Source organism: Coenobita brevimanus, chromosome 18 (assembly GCF_032717465.1).
Source record: "Coenobita brevimanus isolate Jiangsu-jjx chromosome 18, ASM3271746v2, whole genome shotgun sequence".
In the NCBI taxonomy this organism is placed as follows: Eukaryota; Metazoa; Arthropoda; class Malacostraca; order Decapoda; family Coenobitidae; genus Coenobita; species Coenobita brevimanus.
In genome coordinates this window covers 27,591,979-27,610,376 of record NC_136971.1, presented here as the reverse complement: position 1 = coordinate 27,610,376, position 18,398 = coordinate 27,591,979, and the positions used below count along the sequence as shown (strand labels likewise).

The 18,398-nt window shown below is 43.8% G+C and overlaps 1 protein-coding gene across 1 annotated transcript in view; it reads left to right on the top strand.

Annotated features, from left to right (window-relative positions):
• Nucleotides 1–11,498, top strand: part of LOC145391441 (kin of IRRE-like protein 3) — a 184,352-nt gene extending 172,854 nt beyond the window's left edge. The window contains exons 7-9 of the mRNA XM_080266054.1: nucleotides 698–891; nucleotides 9,834–9,902; nucleotides 11,454–11,498. Coding sequence (XP_080122180.1) covers nucleotides 698–891; nucleotides 9,834–9,902; nucleotides 11,454–11,498 — 308 coding nt within the window. The remainder of the gene's footprint in view (nucleotides 1–697; nucleotides 892–9,833; nucleotides 9,903–11,453) is intronic.
• Nucleotides 11,499–18,398: the final 6,900 nt, after the last annotated feature.

Here is an 18,398-nt window from a genome sequence, read left to right as displayed (position 1 = left end):
CGCTTGTAACTAACACTTTACTAATAAGAGGCTATTTTAAACTTAATAAAATTATCTTGTAGCAACAGCAGCAATAAACTAAAAAAAAAAAAAAAAGTCATTGGCTACTTAGTTTTTTCAGTATGCTCTCTAACACTGATATGTTTGGTTGGTGTCTTTCGTCCTACTCACGCAGAAAGATACACTGCCTGTTCGCAGTTTTTCACTTTATATCCGTCTGCATGCGCACTGACTACATGGTACCAGTATGCCATGTAGATGTGTTATATGTTAGTGACTCTTTGGGATACTGTCGATGGTTATTCAACCACTAGGTGTACAGCTTTTGCGTGCTTTCATACCATTATTGGGCAAATGCATACGAAACACACTTACAAGAAAAATTACTCCCTCTCAAAACACACGCACACACACACACACACACACACACACACACACACACACACACACACACACACACACACACACACACAGGTGAACAGACCTGTGAGGTTCAATCAGGGCTCCTGAGGATTGAATTATAATTATATGAATGAGTGTCTGGCCATTTTACTGGGCATGCTGTTAATAGGTCTCCCACATTCGTATGATTTCATTCCTTGATGCCTGGATCCCCAAGGTGAGGAAAAGTTCTGATGTAAGATAATGAAAATGTTCGCAAGCAGGGTTGTCAGTTGTACCAACTTGAATATTGCAGGGTCGGGTTGGGTGCAAGTGGTGGCGGTGAACTCCAGCGTAGTGACGGTGGGCGGAGGTAGTGCTGTGCTGGCTGCTCGTGTGTGTGGCCGACCCCTGCCCAGCTCCCTTGACCTCACCTGGCTGCCTCCAAACCACCTTACGCCCATCGTACCCGGACACTCCGTGGACAGACTTTCTGCACACAACCTCACAGTCAGTACACATTAGTCAGTAAAAACATTTTTTTTTTTAATCCGTGCTTGCAAAGCGAGAGCGGGTATTTTGCTTTAATCATCGAGCGCGCGAGCGTGTGTGCGTGCTTACGTGAGTGCGTATGTGCGCGCGCGCGCGCGTGCGTGCGCGCGCGTGTGTGTGTGTGTGTGTGTGTGTGTGTGTGTGTGTGTGTGTGTGTGTGTGTGTGTGTGTGTGTGTGTGTGAACTTTCCTATCTTTGTTCAGATGCAGAGTTTTAGACCTGATACCACCTATAGCAATCATTAATGCTATTTGGGTCATGAAAAGACTGTCATTAATAACAAGCTTTATTTTCAGGGGAAACAATACGACACAAGTAGTAACCTCGTTCCAGCATGTTATCCTTCATAGCACCTACCACTACAGTATCCTGCCCAATGTTACTGCCTACCACCCAATATACAGTAATAGCATTCAACCTACCATCTCGCCACTCTACCCACATTTGCAGCTTCGCACCTACCATCAGGCCATCCCACCAAACTTCTCGCCATCCCATCAATCATCCCAGCATGGGATCAACCATCTCACCCACCACTCAGCTCAACATCCTAGCATCGCATCCAAGTGTGCAACATCCCTCTTACTATTCCACTGAACTTCCTTGCATTTCATCCAACACCCAAGCATCCTACCAAAAATCCCAGCATTCGGCCCACCGTCACAGCATTCCATCCACCATTCCACCCAGCAGCGAAGCATCCCACCTATCTTTCCAACATTTCAACCATACCAGTATTCCAAGCACCACGGCAGCATTCCACCCATCATCCAGCATTCCACCGACCATCTATCCCATGATTTTGCCCTATCACAGCATCTCACCGACCATCCCACAACGTCACAACGTCCCACGCATCATCTAGTTCAACATTCCAGTATCCCACCAGCCAGCATCCCACCCACTATCCCACAATTCATTTCGCCATCGTAAGAACTCACCTACTCTCTCACCCACCATCACAGCATCCCAAACATCCCACCCAGCATAGCTGCATCTCATCCTTTCATCCCAACAGCCCACTCACCATCCCGTCGCCCCGCGCAGCATCCCTCCTACCACTCCATCGTCCCACCTACCGTGGCACCATCCCACCCTTCAACCTAGCATCCCACCCAGCAACTAGCACCCCATATACCAACCTAACATCCCACCTATTATGTTACCATCCTACCCCTTATCCTACATATCATCCCACCTATCATACCACCATCCCACCCATCATCACAGTTTCGCACCCACCATCCAAGCATTCCCCCCATCATCCCAGTATTTTAACCACCATCCCAGCATACTATCACAATCACAGCATCCCACCCAACATCACAGCCTTTATCCCAGCTTTGTACCCCCTATCACTGCATCCCAACCATCTCCCAAACTATATTCTCACCATCAGGCATCCTACCTATCTTTCTACTCTCAGACATGACATCTGACCCATCAACACTATCCTAGTCAACATCCCATCCACCCTCCATCGCAGCATCGCATCCTTTATCCCAACCACCATAAGAGAATCCAGCCACATTCCAAGAACCATCCACCCATCATCTTTCCTACCATCCTAGCATCCCAGCCGCATTCGCATCATCCATCCTAGTATCCCACAAACAACCCAGCATCCTACACACAATACCAGCATCCTATCAACCATCCTTACATCTCACGCACCATCCCATCCACCATTTCGCCCAACGCTCCAGTATCCCACTCACCACTCCTGCATTAGAATATCAATCTGAACAACTTACACACCATCTCAGGATCTCACCCACCATTTTACCGCCCCACTCATCCTCGTAGGATCCCAGCATCTCACACATCATCCCAGCTTCTCACTCTCCACTCCAGCATCCCACCCATTATTCCAGCATCCCGCCCACCATCCCAATACCCCACCCATGTTCTAAGGCGGTGGCTGAATCGGTAGAGAGGCGGCCTGCCGTCCTAAAGGACCCAGGATCGAATCCCGGCTGGGGCAGGGAACAGTTTAAGGATTTGAATTTCCTAAAAAAAGCAGACTTTCCTGATCTACCAGATGACCCGCCGACATGTCGTAAAAATACCCCCGCTAATATCAATACACCAGTCCTGTATGAGACAGCCCTAGCATGTATTCAATATGGACAGTGGGTATTAGCGCCCAAGTTGTGACATGTGGAGGTGTAGGAGGACTACTGGGCCTCGGAATGGGTCACTGCCCCCGAGAAATAGGCCCTGAAGCCTTTGCCCAGAGTCGGACACGTAAAAAAAAAAAAAAAAAAAAAAAAAAATTCAGACTAGCATTTAATCCACCATCACGGCACATCTTACCCTTGACCTCAGCATCCAACCCACCATCCCATCATCCAATCCATTTTCTGATGAACCAAGCGATGGAGGGTTGACTAGGAATCGTGCTAAGTCTGCTTTATGGGATGTTGACTAGGATAGTGTTGATGGGTCAGATGTCATGTCTGAGAGTAGAAAGATAGGTAGGATGCCTGATGGTGAGAATATAGTTTGGGAGATGGTTGGGATGCAGTGATAGGGGGTACAAAGCTGGGATAAATAGCTGGCCTACAAAAGGTACCGGAGCCAACCCACCCCTGAATCACATCATCTTTACGTTTCTGCCCGGAATCGTGCTAAGTCCGTTCTTCGCTCTACTAAAAATAATTTCATCCATACTAAATGCTCTCAACTCTCCGACTCGAATTCTTCCCGCTCCTTCTGGCATCTTGCCAAAAATCTTTCTAACAACTTTACCTCATCATCCTTCCCTCCTCTTTTCTACTCTGATGGTTCTGTAGCTATTTCTTCTACTGATAAAGCAGATCTCTTCACATGAACTTTCTCCTCCAATTCTACCTTAGACGATTCCGGTGCTGTTCCTCCATCACTTCCCCCCTCTGACTTCCTCATGGCTGACATTAAAATTTCTTCAGTTGATGTATTTTCTGCCTTCACTGGCCTCAGTACTAACAAGGTATATGGGCCTGATGGGGTCCCTCCTGTTGTTCTCAAGAACTGTGCTTCTGTGCTTACACCCTGCCTAGGCAAACTCTTTCGCCTTTGTCTGTCAACTTGTACCTTTCCTTCTTGCTGGAAGTTTGCTCTCATTCAGCCAGTCCCAAAGAAGGGTGACCACTCCCAACCCTCCAACTATCGTCCAATTGCTTTAACGTCCTGTATTTCAAAAGTTTTCGAGTCAATTCTTAATAGAAAAATTTTAAGGCATCTTTCCTATCACAACCTTCTTTCCGATCGTCAGTATGGGTTCCGTCAGGGACGCTCCACTGGCGATCTTCTCACCTACCTTTCAGACTCCTGGTCATCCTCCTTTCGGGACTTTGGCGAAAGCTTTGCCATTGCACTTGACATCTCAAAGGCTTTCGATCGAGTCTGGCATAAATCCTTAATTTCCAAACTGCCCTCCTACGGTTTCTATCCTTCTATCTGTGCCTTCATCGCTAGCTTCCTTTCTGGTCGTTCTATAGCCGCTGTTGTAGACGGCCATCGTTCTTGTCCTAGATCTATCAACAGTGGTGTTCCTCAGGGCTCTGTCCTATCACCAACTCTCTTCCTTTTATTCATCAATGATCTTCTAAGCTGTACATCTAACCCTATCCACTCATACGCTGACGACTCCACCCTTCACCTTTCCATTCGGTTCCCGCAACGCCCATCTCAACAGTTACTTCAACAAGCAAGGGATGAGGCTGTGGCACACCTAATGTCTGATTTAGCTCGTATCTCTGACTGGGGTAAAAATAATATGGTTGTCTTTAATGCATCTAAGACTCAGTTCTTACACCTATCAACCCGACAAAATCTTCCACAGGTATACCCACTAATGTTTAATAATATTCAGCTTAATCCTGCATCATCCTTGAACATGCTTGGGGTTTCATTTACTCGGGACTTATCTTGGAAAGATCATATTACATCTCTTGTAAAATCTGCTTCCAAGAGATTGGGTGTGCTAAGCCGACTCAGCTCTTTCTTTACCCCTGCACAACTGTTGACTCTATACAGGGGTTTTATCCGCCCCTGTGTGGAGTACAACTCTCATGTATGGGGAGGCTCCCCACATACAGCTCTTCTCAATAGGGTGGAGTCAAAGGCTTTTCGTCTCATTAACTCTCCTCCTCTTACTGACTCCCTTCAACCTCTGTCTCTTCGCCGCACTGTTGCATCTTTATCTCTTTTCTATCGCTACTTTAATGGTCACTGCTCCTCTGAACTGTCTGCTTGCATTCCTCCACCTCTACGACGGGCGCGTAGCACCCGTCTGGCAGCAAACTCTCATCCTTTTTTTGTCCAACTCTCTAATGCAAGAGTTAACCGTTACTACCAGTCCTTCATTTATGCAACAGGTCAGCTCTGGAACTGTCTCCCTCTGTCTGTATTTCCTGCTGCCTATGATCTCCAGTCTTTCAAACGCAGTGTGTCCAGGCATCTCAAAATGATCGGATCTTGAATTTGGCTCTATATTGTATTTTGTTTTTCTCTTGGAGGGAACTGTTACTGCGGGCTCATGGCCTTTGTTTCCTTCTTCCTTGCATAAAAAAAAAAAAAAAAAAATATTCAAGCATCCTAACATCCCACCCACCGTCCTCTTATCACATTCACGATCCCATCGTGTGAGGTGTAACTGCGGTATATAATGCTCTCGAAAGACAGTTACTGAAAAGATTTACTCAGAAAGACAATATTCGCAGCACTGACCTTTCATAATGGCCCAAAACAAGGGAGAGAAACCCTTCTCCCATTATAAAAATATTTTTCATTGATACCTTATCAAAATAGTATTCACCACAATAATTATTATAAATTCACTCGTTTCCGGAAAGCACTTTAACTCAAACACAACAAAATTGATTTTTTCAATCACTTAATTTGTCTAGTTGACACAAAATTAATAGAATTCTGAGTTAATGGATATGAGAGATTTATGGTGCCAATTTATGTAATGGTTATTGGGTAAATGAAACACAAATTATATTGCAACCCCAAGGAAAAGAAAGCAGTTACTTTAACACTTACAAGGTAATTATGGTCTAAATACAGAAAGGAAATTTAAGTCATGCAATCAGATTCAGTTATTAGCCTAAATGAAAAGCTTTCACTAGTAATCGCATAGAAATTATCCTAAAGCACTTTGGTAGTAAGTGGTAGGTAGTGACGACCATCATTCACTCACTTGATGTAGTGCTGCCTACTTCTTCCTTACCCTTTATCATTCTTCTTCTGTGTATGCCATCCTGTCTTCCTAATTCTACCATCTTTCCGGTCACTCTTCATTACTCTTCTTTCCTTTTCAGGTAGCTGTACATTGAGTGACATGCCTAATGGTTTCCTATTAGCCAGGAAACCTTTTACACCGGTGGGTGGTAACCATATAACCAACCCATAGGTATTTCCTACGTGTCAGCAAGTGAGTTGACGTAGGCTTAGTGCCCCTCTCAATAAAACGATAACTCAGTGACAAACGGCCACCACTTACGGGATTATGGCGTCTGGCTATAGATAGATAGACTTAGCGAGTAATCTGGTCCCTGAGGTGTCACGGGACCGCTTCAGTCCTGTCCTAGGCGTCTATAAATGGCGTCACTTAGGAGAAAAGACAGGTGCTCACGCAACCACTTAGTATGGCACTTCGTCTCGGAAAGAGAGAGAGAGAGAGACGAGGGTTAGTGAATGAAAGAAGAGTGGTTGTTACTTGTGAAAAAATCTATCCGATTTTAACGTTCTGGTAGAGAGTAGTATACAAATGCCACGTAGTTTTAAGTCTTTAAATCCTTTACTAATAACTGTGAAAAAATTATGAAATTATTTAACTTGTGCATTCTTGCATCCCAATTGTCATTGCAGTATCCCATCCCATCATCCGAGCATCCCACCCACATGTCACATACCAGCACCCCACCCACCACTCATGTATCCCATCCACTATCTCAGCATCCCACCCACACTCCAGCATGCGAATTACCTTCCCAGATCCCACCAGCCGTCTTAGGATCCCACCCAGCTTTCCAGATTCCCACCCAGCATCATTCCAGTATCTCGTCTACCATCCTGGCAACTCATCTACCTTCCCAGCATTCACTTCACTATCCTAGTATCCCATCCACCATTTCAGGATCCCATGTCCCACCCCCCACCTCACATCCACCATCCCAGCATCCTATCCTCCATCCCATTCACCATTCCTAGTAACCCACCATCCAGGTCAGTATCCCACCCACCATTCTTGCAACGGATCCACTACGTCAGCATCACGCACCTATACATTCTGCTTTTCCATCCCACAAATCCTGTCACCATCCCAGTCTCCTCCCAAAGTATCATAAAAAGCCACCCTCAGCCATAACGTTTTAAATAATATATCCCATCCATTCCACCGACATTCCCACATCCTACTCACCTTCCCAATACCCCATTCACCATCTTTGTATCACAAAAACCATCATTGCGTCTGAACAACCATCACACCACCAATCCCACTCTTTCCACCGTCCACCACTTCATCCCATTCACCATCCCAGCAACCCACTCACCGTCAAACATCTCATTTTCCATCATAGCATCCCACCATCATTCCAGCATCCCTTCTGCCGTCCCACCATCCCAAACCTCCGCCTCATCATCCCTTTCAGCACTGCAGCATTTCAGCCATCCTAGTATCGCAATGATCATCTCAACATCCCTCTTATTATCATAATCTACTATCCTAGCATCCCATTCACAGTCCATCCACCATGCAAAAGTCCCGCCTATCCTTCCTATCATCAAAGCCTCTACACCACCCCAACGGCCATCCCTTCCTCCATCCCATTATCCGGCACACTATCCCATTATTACATCTACCATCCCATATCCTATTGGATCCCAGGGGTGCTGGGCGAGGCATGGCACTGGAAGGGTACAAGCATACCGCCCTCCGCCTATCGGCTCATAGTCACGAAGCTCATAGGTCCCTACCTGGGGGTCCCCTACTTTATAAAGACTTGAAAAATCCCAGTACTGTCCAATACTCGGGACACTGGGCTCCAATGAGATATACTATCCCATTATCCCATCTACCATCTCATCATGCCGCCTACCATTCCACTATCCCTAGGCCTTTCTAACACACGACCTACCAATCTAGCATTCCACACACCATCTCCAATCACTATTGCAGCATCCCACGCAGTGTTCTGTCATCTCACTCACTATCCGAGCATCCCATCCACCATCTTAACAACATATCCTTCATCACATCTCACCCATCACCCTACCATTTCACGTATTCCAAAATCCCACACACCATCTCAATACCTTTCCCACATTTTCTGCATCTCACCCTGCTCGCCAGCCATTCCACCATCGATCCCACTGTCCCATCCTTCAACCTACTCAGTATCCCACCCACCATCCCACCACCACATCCACCATCCATACATCCTACCTACTATCCCAGCATACCACCCACAACACCAGTATCCCACCCAACAACCCAGTAACACATCTACCATCACAGAATCTCACCTGCCATCCCCTATACCTCCCACCATCCAAGCATCCCATCCCCCCCCTGCCCTCCCATCATCCAGTTCAGTGTCCCATCCAGCATCCTGGAATCCCACATATGACTCCAGCGTCCCATCAACGATTCCAGCATCCCATCTACCAACCCAACATCCTCCCCCCCACCGTCCCAATCACTTACCATCCTCACATGTCATCCCAGGATCCCAGCTATCATGTTTCTTCCCACACATCCTCACAACGTGCCACCTAGCATCCCAACATGCCAAACATCATCTCAGCATCCTACCCACTATCTCAGTTTCGCTCACACCATCCCAGCATTCTACCTGCGGTCCCACCCACTAAGATGGTCTCTCATCCAGCCTCCCATCATCATGCCCATCATCTGAACATACTACACTGAACTCTCCTGTTAACATCCAGAATCCCAGCATACCATCCTATCTACCATCCCAGCATCCCACTCAGAATACCAGCACCATTTCCATCCCATCCACCATGCAAGTATTCCATCCACATTCCAGTGCCAAGCCCACCAAAACACCTATCAAATGAACATCTAACCCACCATTCCATGCACTCCTCCATTATCCCATTCATCATCCTACTTTGCGTCCCAGTATCCAACCGACCCTCCCAGAATCCCGTTTACCACCCCAGCATCCCATGGACCGTACCAGGTACTCATCTACTATCCCACAATAATAAGTCACACTGATTCAGCTTATGACCCAGACTTTTAGCATCCCATTCGCCATCCCACCAACCATCTAACGATTATAATAACTATATCAGCATCCCAACAAGGATCTCACCACCCAGCCCATTATCCCATCCACCATCCAGCATCACGTCCACCAGCCCAGCAGCCCACACACTTTCCCAGCATTTCACTCACAACCCTAGCATCCCATGCACAACCCCAGCATCCTATGCAGCATCCCAGCATACCATTCATCCCATAGTGTGTCTTTCTCACTCTGTCAGCATTGAGTAGGACTTGAGCACACTCGAGTGGGACCTGAGCTCACTCAGGTGGAACTTAACCCCACTTCAGTGGATTTATTGGGACTCGAGTGGGCTCAAATTCGACTGCACTAAACTATGAACTCATGAGAAGGAGGAGAGTCCATTTGCGAGGGAACAGACCCCACTTAAACCCGGTCAATTAGGACTTGAAACTGCTTGAATAGGAATTAAGTGCACTCATGATCGGTACTGAGTTCCCATCAGGTGAACCTGAGCCCTTATGAATGGAACTTGAGCCATTCATAGTGGTAGGAGGACCGCTCGATTAGAAGAGTCCACACGAATGGGTGGTAAACCCTTGAGTGGGATGTAAATTCACTCTATTCATTTCGAATTTGAGCCCGATCTAGTGGGAGGAGAGCATACTCGAGGGCCAGGAGAGCCTAATCGAGTGGGAGCACAGCCTGCTGGAATGGAAGGTGAGGTGCTTCAGTCGTTAGTGAGTCTGTTTCAATTGGTGGTGAGCTCATTGGAGTGGTATTTAGGTCTAATGGAGTGGATATTAAGCCCATTCGAGTGGGGGTGTGCCCACTCAACTGGAACCTGCACCTACTGAAATGAAACTAGACCCCACTCAAGTGGAATTTAATCTCATTCAAGTAAGAAGAGAGCCTGCACAGGTGGAAAGACAGCGCACTCGATAAAGAGAAGAACCTGGTTCCAAAGAAGGAGAATTCACTAGAGTTTGATTGAAACCCATCCGCGTGGGATTGGAGCCTGCTCGAATGGGACTGGAACCCACGAAAGAGGGAGATTTGAGTCAACTCGAGTTGATAAATTGCCTAGGGTAGGGCTGGCTATCCTTTGATTGCTAGGCAACCTATACTAGGTTAGGTTAGACAATGCTAGTTTGGGCTTGGCAAAACTATACAAATTTCGGCAGGGCTAAACTGAGATGGGCCATGCCAAACTGTGCTAACAGGACTGGATTAGACTAGGAGAGGGCAGGATAGGATATGTTTGGCTAAGTTACAGAGTCAGTAACGTCTTCACTGACAAGCAGTTTGCTAGGTTTTCTAAGAATTATGAGTGCTGTTAGCTCGATTATGCCTCACTCTTGTGAAATGGATGTGAGAAGGATACACTACAACCAGTAAAGTGCGCTTTGTGAGCACGTGTCGAGCGAGCGAGAGTTTGTACATACGCCTGCCGTCATAATTTCATCTTGATGTTAACTTTCAGCATTTCTGGTAAGATGGTTGAACAATAACAGAGGATTAATTCAGCAAAAATATTTACTTTCTCAAGTTTTCTCTTTCTCACATACACGTACATACATTGGAGGAAAAATGAGAATCGCTACATGGAATGTAAACACACTCTACCAAGCAGGCAAGTATGACAAAGCGAGAGATGAAAAGGCTGAGGCTGGATATTGTGGGAGTGGCCGAGATGAGATGGACTGGTGTGGGTGTCTGGTCAGATGAGGAGGTGAAATACATATACTGTACTGTGGAGCAGAGGCACATCAATGAGGAGTGGGAATGATAATGACTCCTAGGATGGCTAGAGGTATGACAGGATACTGGGCAGTGTCCGATAGAATAGTGATGGTGAAGCTGGCGGAGAGGCCAATTAACATAACATATTTCAGGTGTATGAACCTACAGGAAATTATCCGGAGGAGGAAGTTAATGAGTTTTCTGAGATGGTGAGACGAACTGTTAGACAATATAAAAAACATGAGATTGTAATCATTATGGGTGACTGAATGCCAAAATAGAAGCAGGATGACAGGATGAAGTGGTGGGACCACTTGGCCTCGGAGAGCGGGATGAGAGAGGTGATAATTGGGCAGAGTGGTGCTGTGCAGAGGGGCAAGTAATCATGAACTCGTACTTTCGGTATCATCTGATATGTTTATGGAAATGCAAAAGTCCAGGTGGACGAGTAAAAAAAACAAACTGATTACATAATCAATTAAAGATTCAGAAACACAGTGACTCAGTGCAGAACTTACCCTGGTGCAGACTGTGGGCAAGGATGTGACCATGTTGCAGTGGTTGCAGAGCTGAAGGTAAAGTTAAAATGAGGGGGGGGAAAAAAAATCAAGAAGAAACTGGAGTTTGCTACAGAGGGAGGAAGTCAAATCCATTTTTGAAATCGAAGTGAGGAATAGATATGAAGTTTTGGAGGATGAAGCTGAGCGAATTGATGGGGTGGAGGACTGGTGAAGTTTGCAACGAGCATTATTATCAGTGTAGATATTACTGTTACTACTTGTAGTAGATATAAGATTATGCAGTTACAAAGAACAGTATTTAGGTAGTTTAAAACTTATCATATTTATTTTAGTATTTGTAGCAGAAAAGTAGAATTTGAGGCAGTGTTTTTCGTATTTTTATTCTTCTTATTAATATTAATATCAGTGAGGCTATTAGTGCTAGCATTAGCAGCAGATATAAGAAGGAATGCTAGTGTACACAACAACGCAAGAAACTGCTTTATGAAATTTCAGCAGAAAATGGTAGAATATCACCCCCGAGGCTGTTGGTGGAAGTTCTGGCGATGATAAAGATGCAGAAATTACCACTCCACTGCGTAACAGGGAAGAGAAGCTACATACAACAGAAGAAATGGTTGCTGCTATGAATCATGTCTATGAGTTACGGGAAGCAGCGTTAATCTCTGTCTATCTATAGAGTCCGACGCCCTAATCCGCAAAGGGTGGCCGCAGACAAAACGCCTCCAAGTCGCTCTGTCACCCACCATTTGACTACCCTCCCCCCAACTCAATCCCCCTCCTTTATATACCTCTCAAATCCATCCCTCCACCTCATCGTCGGTCTACCCCTCCCTCTCCCTCCCTCCACCTCACCTACATACACCCTCTTAGTATGTCGTTCATTCTCCATTCTCTCCACATGTCCAAACTACCTCAGTGTATTTCTCCTAATCTTCTCAACCACATCCACATCCATACCACAACGTTCCTTCACTTCTTCATTCGTCAACCTGTCCCTCCATGTCACTCCACATGCTCCTCTCAAGTAACTCATTTCCACTGCTCTCACTCTTGACTTGTACCGCTCTTGCAAGGTCCACGCCTCGCTTCCATACGTCAGGGTAGGGATCACAATACTATCATGCAGTGACTTCTTAACTTCCATACTCTCCTCCCTATTACTCATCACTGCTTTCAGTGAACCAACAACCTTCCTTCCCTGCTGTACCCTTTCATGCACTTCATCCCCCAAAGTTCCATCCTTACTCATCACACTACCCAAGTACTTGAATGTACTCACATTCTGCATATCCTCACCATCCAACCTCACTGTACATTCTGTGACTTCGTTCCTCTCAAACACCATAACTTTACTTTTGTTTACATTAACTTTCAGCTTCCTCCTCCTACACAGTGTCCCAAATTCATTCACCAAACCTTGCAACTCCCATTCATCTTCACTCAACAATACTGTATCATCAGCAAACAGCAACACCGGACTCTTCCAAATCTCACCCTCATTCATTAGAGCCACCCCCACATCCACTGCCCTACCTTGCACCTCCTTTACAATCCCATCCATATATATATTAAACAGCCATGGGGACATCACACAACCTTGTTTCAGTCCTACATTGAGATAAAAGAACTCACTCAGCTCACCATCCACTCTCACCGTAGCCCTAGCTCCTTCGTACATACCCTTCACAGCACTCAACAATTTCCCCTCCACTCCGTATATTCTTAATACCTTCCACATACCTTGCCTATCTATTCTGTCATAAGCTTTCTCCAAGTCCATGAAGGCAGCATACACTTTCTTTCTCCTCTCTGAATACTTCTCTACTAAACATCTTAGAATAAATATCTGATCTACACACCCTTTTTCCTTCCTAAATCCCCCTTGTTCTTCTCCAACTAGCTCCCCTGTCATATGCCTAACCCTATCAATGAGTATTCTACCATATATTTTACCAGTCACACTAAGAAGGCAAATACCCCTATGGTTACCATGTTATAAGTCCATATTATAATTACAAATGATAATAGATAGACTGATAAATAGATGGATGGGTGGAGCTCCAGGCAAGCCTGGGAGAGGGAAATGATCTTGCAAGTTAACTGAGGAAATGTTGACAATACACAGGAAGTAGCAAGTCAGGGGATGATGTAGGTAGTGTGTCAGCGAGATAGCATACGAAAAAAGCCTAGTGACCATACACACACATACACACATACTCACACACAGGCTTCTAGAGCTTTCCAACCACAGTGTAACACAAGTGGCACGACCCCTGCTACACCAGAATTTGGGAAGCAGAGCTCAGAAGGAGACAGGCCATAGAACCGGCAGGTAGTAGGGAGAAGGGCTTAGCAACATGGAAGAGAGAGAGAGAGAGAGAGAGAGAGAGAGGGAGGTAGCAGGCGGGACTCTACTTATACTTCACTCGGGTGTGAGAGACTTTGTTAATATTCCAAGACAAATAAAAATAGTCCCATACTATTCTTTACCTCTCCTGTCACTGCATGACAAATGGGAACGAAGATTATCTACTTACAAACTACTCACGTATAACAACCACTCCTCCACAAGTCTAATATAAATATAACTAATTTACAAAACTCCACAACAAGTTTATACAAAGTCTTTTATGACATTTGGTTAGCAGCAAACATATACGAACCTCGTCTACGAATCAACGATGAATTCCTACAAAATATCAAGATTGAAAACAAAAAAATACCTCTCACAACCAACAACTCACAACCAGCTCCTGACAGTATTCTCTCCAACCCCCCCTCCGTCTCCCCGATCATCACTCTGATGTAGAGGTGAAGAGGTCACAGGACGCCTTGCAAGTAGTTTAACAATATATTGATACAAACAATCTTGCAATTTCTACAACGAACCAACGAACTACAACCATCTACAATCAACTACAAGTAACAACTCTACGATGCGTCTGTATAATCTTCTACACGCACCTACAAGTAGCGGCAGTCTTCATCCCACAATGAGTAAATCACAAGAGAAAAGGACCGAGAAAACATCGAGAAAGAAAAACAAAACAAACAAATGAAGAATGAGACACGACTCACAACTCACAACCACCAGACCTCACCCTCCTCTCTCTGCTACATCCACCCAACCTCCACTGCTGACGCAGGAGTGAAGAGGTCAAGACAACGAAGCAAATACCAAGCCCATATTCACAACTCATGTTACTCACTCATCTTCATTCAAGTTACTCATCGCTACTCATTTACTCACCACAGCTACCAGTGTGGGAAATCGACGTCACCATACGTGTGCTGAGACGACACCAAGCCGTGTGTCTGACACCCCACAACACGTCAATCAACCCGTGAAGAACAACGCTATCACCACGTGCAACATCACTCACACCATTTCCACCACGGTAAAAATTAGTTAGTTACATAGTTACTTCATTTATGCGATACACAGTGATAGACAAAAAACTTCTGCACAAACATATAAAACCTGCTGTATAATTACAACTTACGTACATATACCTACTTCAATTATCTTCATAATTCAATCATTAACTACTTGCACCAACAATAAATATTCTACACTGTATATATTCATTCATTTATTATAGCATTTATTTACTACCAACGAGTGATACCATTTATACCTACATAAAATATGTGTTGCATACATACAGCTATACATTATTACATCTACAAAGTAATAAAGAAAATATACCATCACAGTCACTCAGTGAGCGATTAAAAGAACTGCATTAAACATTTATTAATTAAAGCTACCTTGTGGAAACAGATAAATTAAGTTACAAGGAAAACCAGAAAAAAAAAAAAAAAATGGCCAACACAAATGACTTTAGCAAGAATGAACATCTTCAACACAATGGTGAAGACAATGATTTCCACACAGTGCTGGCACATATATTGCCCACGATAGGTACAAGTGAAGAACAAGTCAGTGTATATAGTTAATACTGTATATTGTGTATATATATTTGTTATATAAAATAACAAAATATGGGACTATGTAATGTCATTTTCAGTAATATCTGTGCAATATAAACTAAACCTTAAAAAAGGATCCCAAGGAAATTAGTCAGCAATTATGCAACCTCGAGCAACACCGAAAAAACGTAGACAAACGAAGAAAAACAAACTATAGAAAATCAATACATACAAAAAAAAAAAAAAAAATGAAAGAAAGAAAGAAAAAGAAATAGAGTAAGATCACATAACAAACAAATGAAAATAAGTGTAAGTGTTACTACAAATGCCAAAATACCACATAAACTCCTTCTATAAGTGAAAAAAAAAAAAAAAAAGAAGCAAACTGTTGTCTCCACAAGCTAGTGGCATGGCACATCATATCATCGACCGCAGCATGACCGGATTCAATGTCAGGACTGCAATTAATACAATTATGTAACTACAAACGATATGTAACAATTATGTAACGACAAACGATTGCATTATGTTACACTTGCTACAATTATGTAACTACAAACAATATGTAACAATTATGTAACAGTTGCATTAACAAGATGTAACTTTTATGTAACTTTACTACAATTATGTAACTACAAACAATATGTAACAATTATGTAACAGTTGAATTAACAAGATGTAACTTTTATGTAACTTTAACTACAGTTAAGGCCAACACAATTATGTAATAGTTGCATGTACAAAATGTAACTACAATTATAAGGCCAACACAATTATGCATTACCACAGTATTATGTAACAATTCATAAAATGTTACAATTATGTATTACTACAATGTTACTACAATGTAACAATTACAATATAGTTATGTAACAATTCACAATGTTACAATTATGTATTACCACAATGTTACTACAATATTACAAGTCATACAGTTATACCACAATTCTGTATTACCAGAATCATCTTACAAGTTAGGTGAAATATTAGACATTACTAAACAGATAACTCAATATATAATGTAATAACCTAGCAGTATTACCATTGCACAATTATATGCGTATGTCTGTTATACATACACATCTTACAAAATGTCATACAACAACCATTGCATTTATTCAGATATGTATACAACTTGTTTAAAATGTAATATTACTAGATCATTGCAATTTACTATGAATATTGTATGTATACAATATTATAATCAGTAATATGTACTAATAGATTAGCATGTCAATGATGATTGCTGTTGGAGGACCTTCAGTGGCATGGCCGAACAATGATATGAGTCCATATTTTAATTACAAATCATAATACATGGATAGATAAATAGATGGATGGACGGAGCTCCACGCAAGCATGGGAAAGTGAAATGATCTTGCAAGTTAACTGAGGAAATGTTGACAATACACAGGAAGTAGTAAGTCTGGATGATATAGGTAGTGTGTCAGTGAGATAGCATACGAACAAAGCCTAGTGACCATACACACACATACACACATACTCACACACAGGTTTCTAGAACTTTCCAACCACAGTGTAACACACGTGACACGACCCCTGCTACACCAGAATTTAGGAAGCAGAGCTCAGAAGGAGACAGGCCATAGAACCGGCAGGTAGTAGGGAGAAGGGCTTAGCAACATGGACATGGAAGAGAGAGAGAGAGAGAGAGAGAGAGAGAGAGAGAGAGAGAGAGAGAGAGAGAGAGAGAGAGAGAGACAGAGACAGAGACAGGGAGGTAGCAGGCGGGACTCTACTTATACTTCACTTGGGTGTGAGAGACTTTGTTAATATTTCCAAGACAAATAAAAATAGTCCCATTCTATTCTTTACCTCTCTTGTCATTGCATGACAAATGGGAACGAGGATTATCTACTTACAAACTACTCACGTATAACAACCGCTCCTCCACAAGTCTAATATAGATATATAACTGAACTACAAAACTCCACTACAAGAAGCTCCAGTTTTTGTGACAACCACATACTTCTCTCTCCCCTTTTCCTTTGCATAAAGGAACAATTATACCTGATTTCCAGTCCTCTGGAACCCTTCCCTCTTCCCAAGCCAATCTATACAACTTCCATATTCACTCCACAACAATCTCACCCACATACCTCAGCATTTCACCACACACTCTGTCAATTCCTGGGGCCTTTCCCAACTTGATCTTCATTGCTTCCACTGCTTCCGCCCTACTGATCTCTTCCTCCCTCCACTCATCTCTTCCTCTCCCAGCCATTCCCCAACCACTTATACTCACACTGTTCTCACTCTCTACATTCAACAAATCTTCAAAGTGCTCCTTCCATCTCCTCAATTTCTCTCTCTTCTCCACCAACAATCTATTATTCCTATCTTTCACTCCCCTACTATTTCCCCTTTCACACTGCCTTACTTTCTTTAACTCCTTCCAAAACAATTTCTTACTCTCCCTCCATTTCACACTCAGATTCCTCCCAAACTCTTCATCCACTTTCTTCTTACTCTCTTTCACAAGTCTCTTCACCTCCCTTCTCCTGCTCACATATACCTCTCTCATCTACTTCCCTACCTCTACTCGCCAACCATTCACTATATGCCTTCTTCTTTTGTTCCACAGCTCGTTTCACCTCATCATTCCACCATGTTGTCCCTTGCACACCCTTGCATCTCCTCCTCACTCCACAGACCACCTCACATGCAGCGCCTATCTCTTCCGTGAATATCTTACATACATCTTCCACCCCTTCCATCTGCTCTGGCTCATACCTTCCCAATCTTTCTTCCACTATGCTCTTATACTCTGCCATTTTCTCACTAACTTGCAAATTCTCCACTCTTCTCACAGGAGCTGTTTCCTCCTGTCTTCCCCTTCGTCTCCTCAACCATTTTCTTTGCAGCTTTACCTTGGCCATCATTAAGTGATGGTCCGAGACTCCATTCCCCTACCCTCTCCACACTCTTGCATCCAACACTTGTCTTCTCATTGGCTCAGCCACACACACATAGTCTATCATTGCCTTTCGTTCAA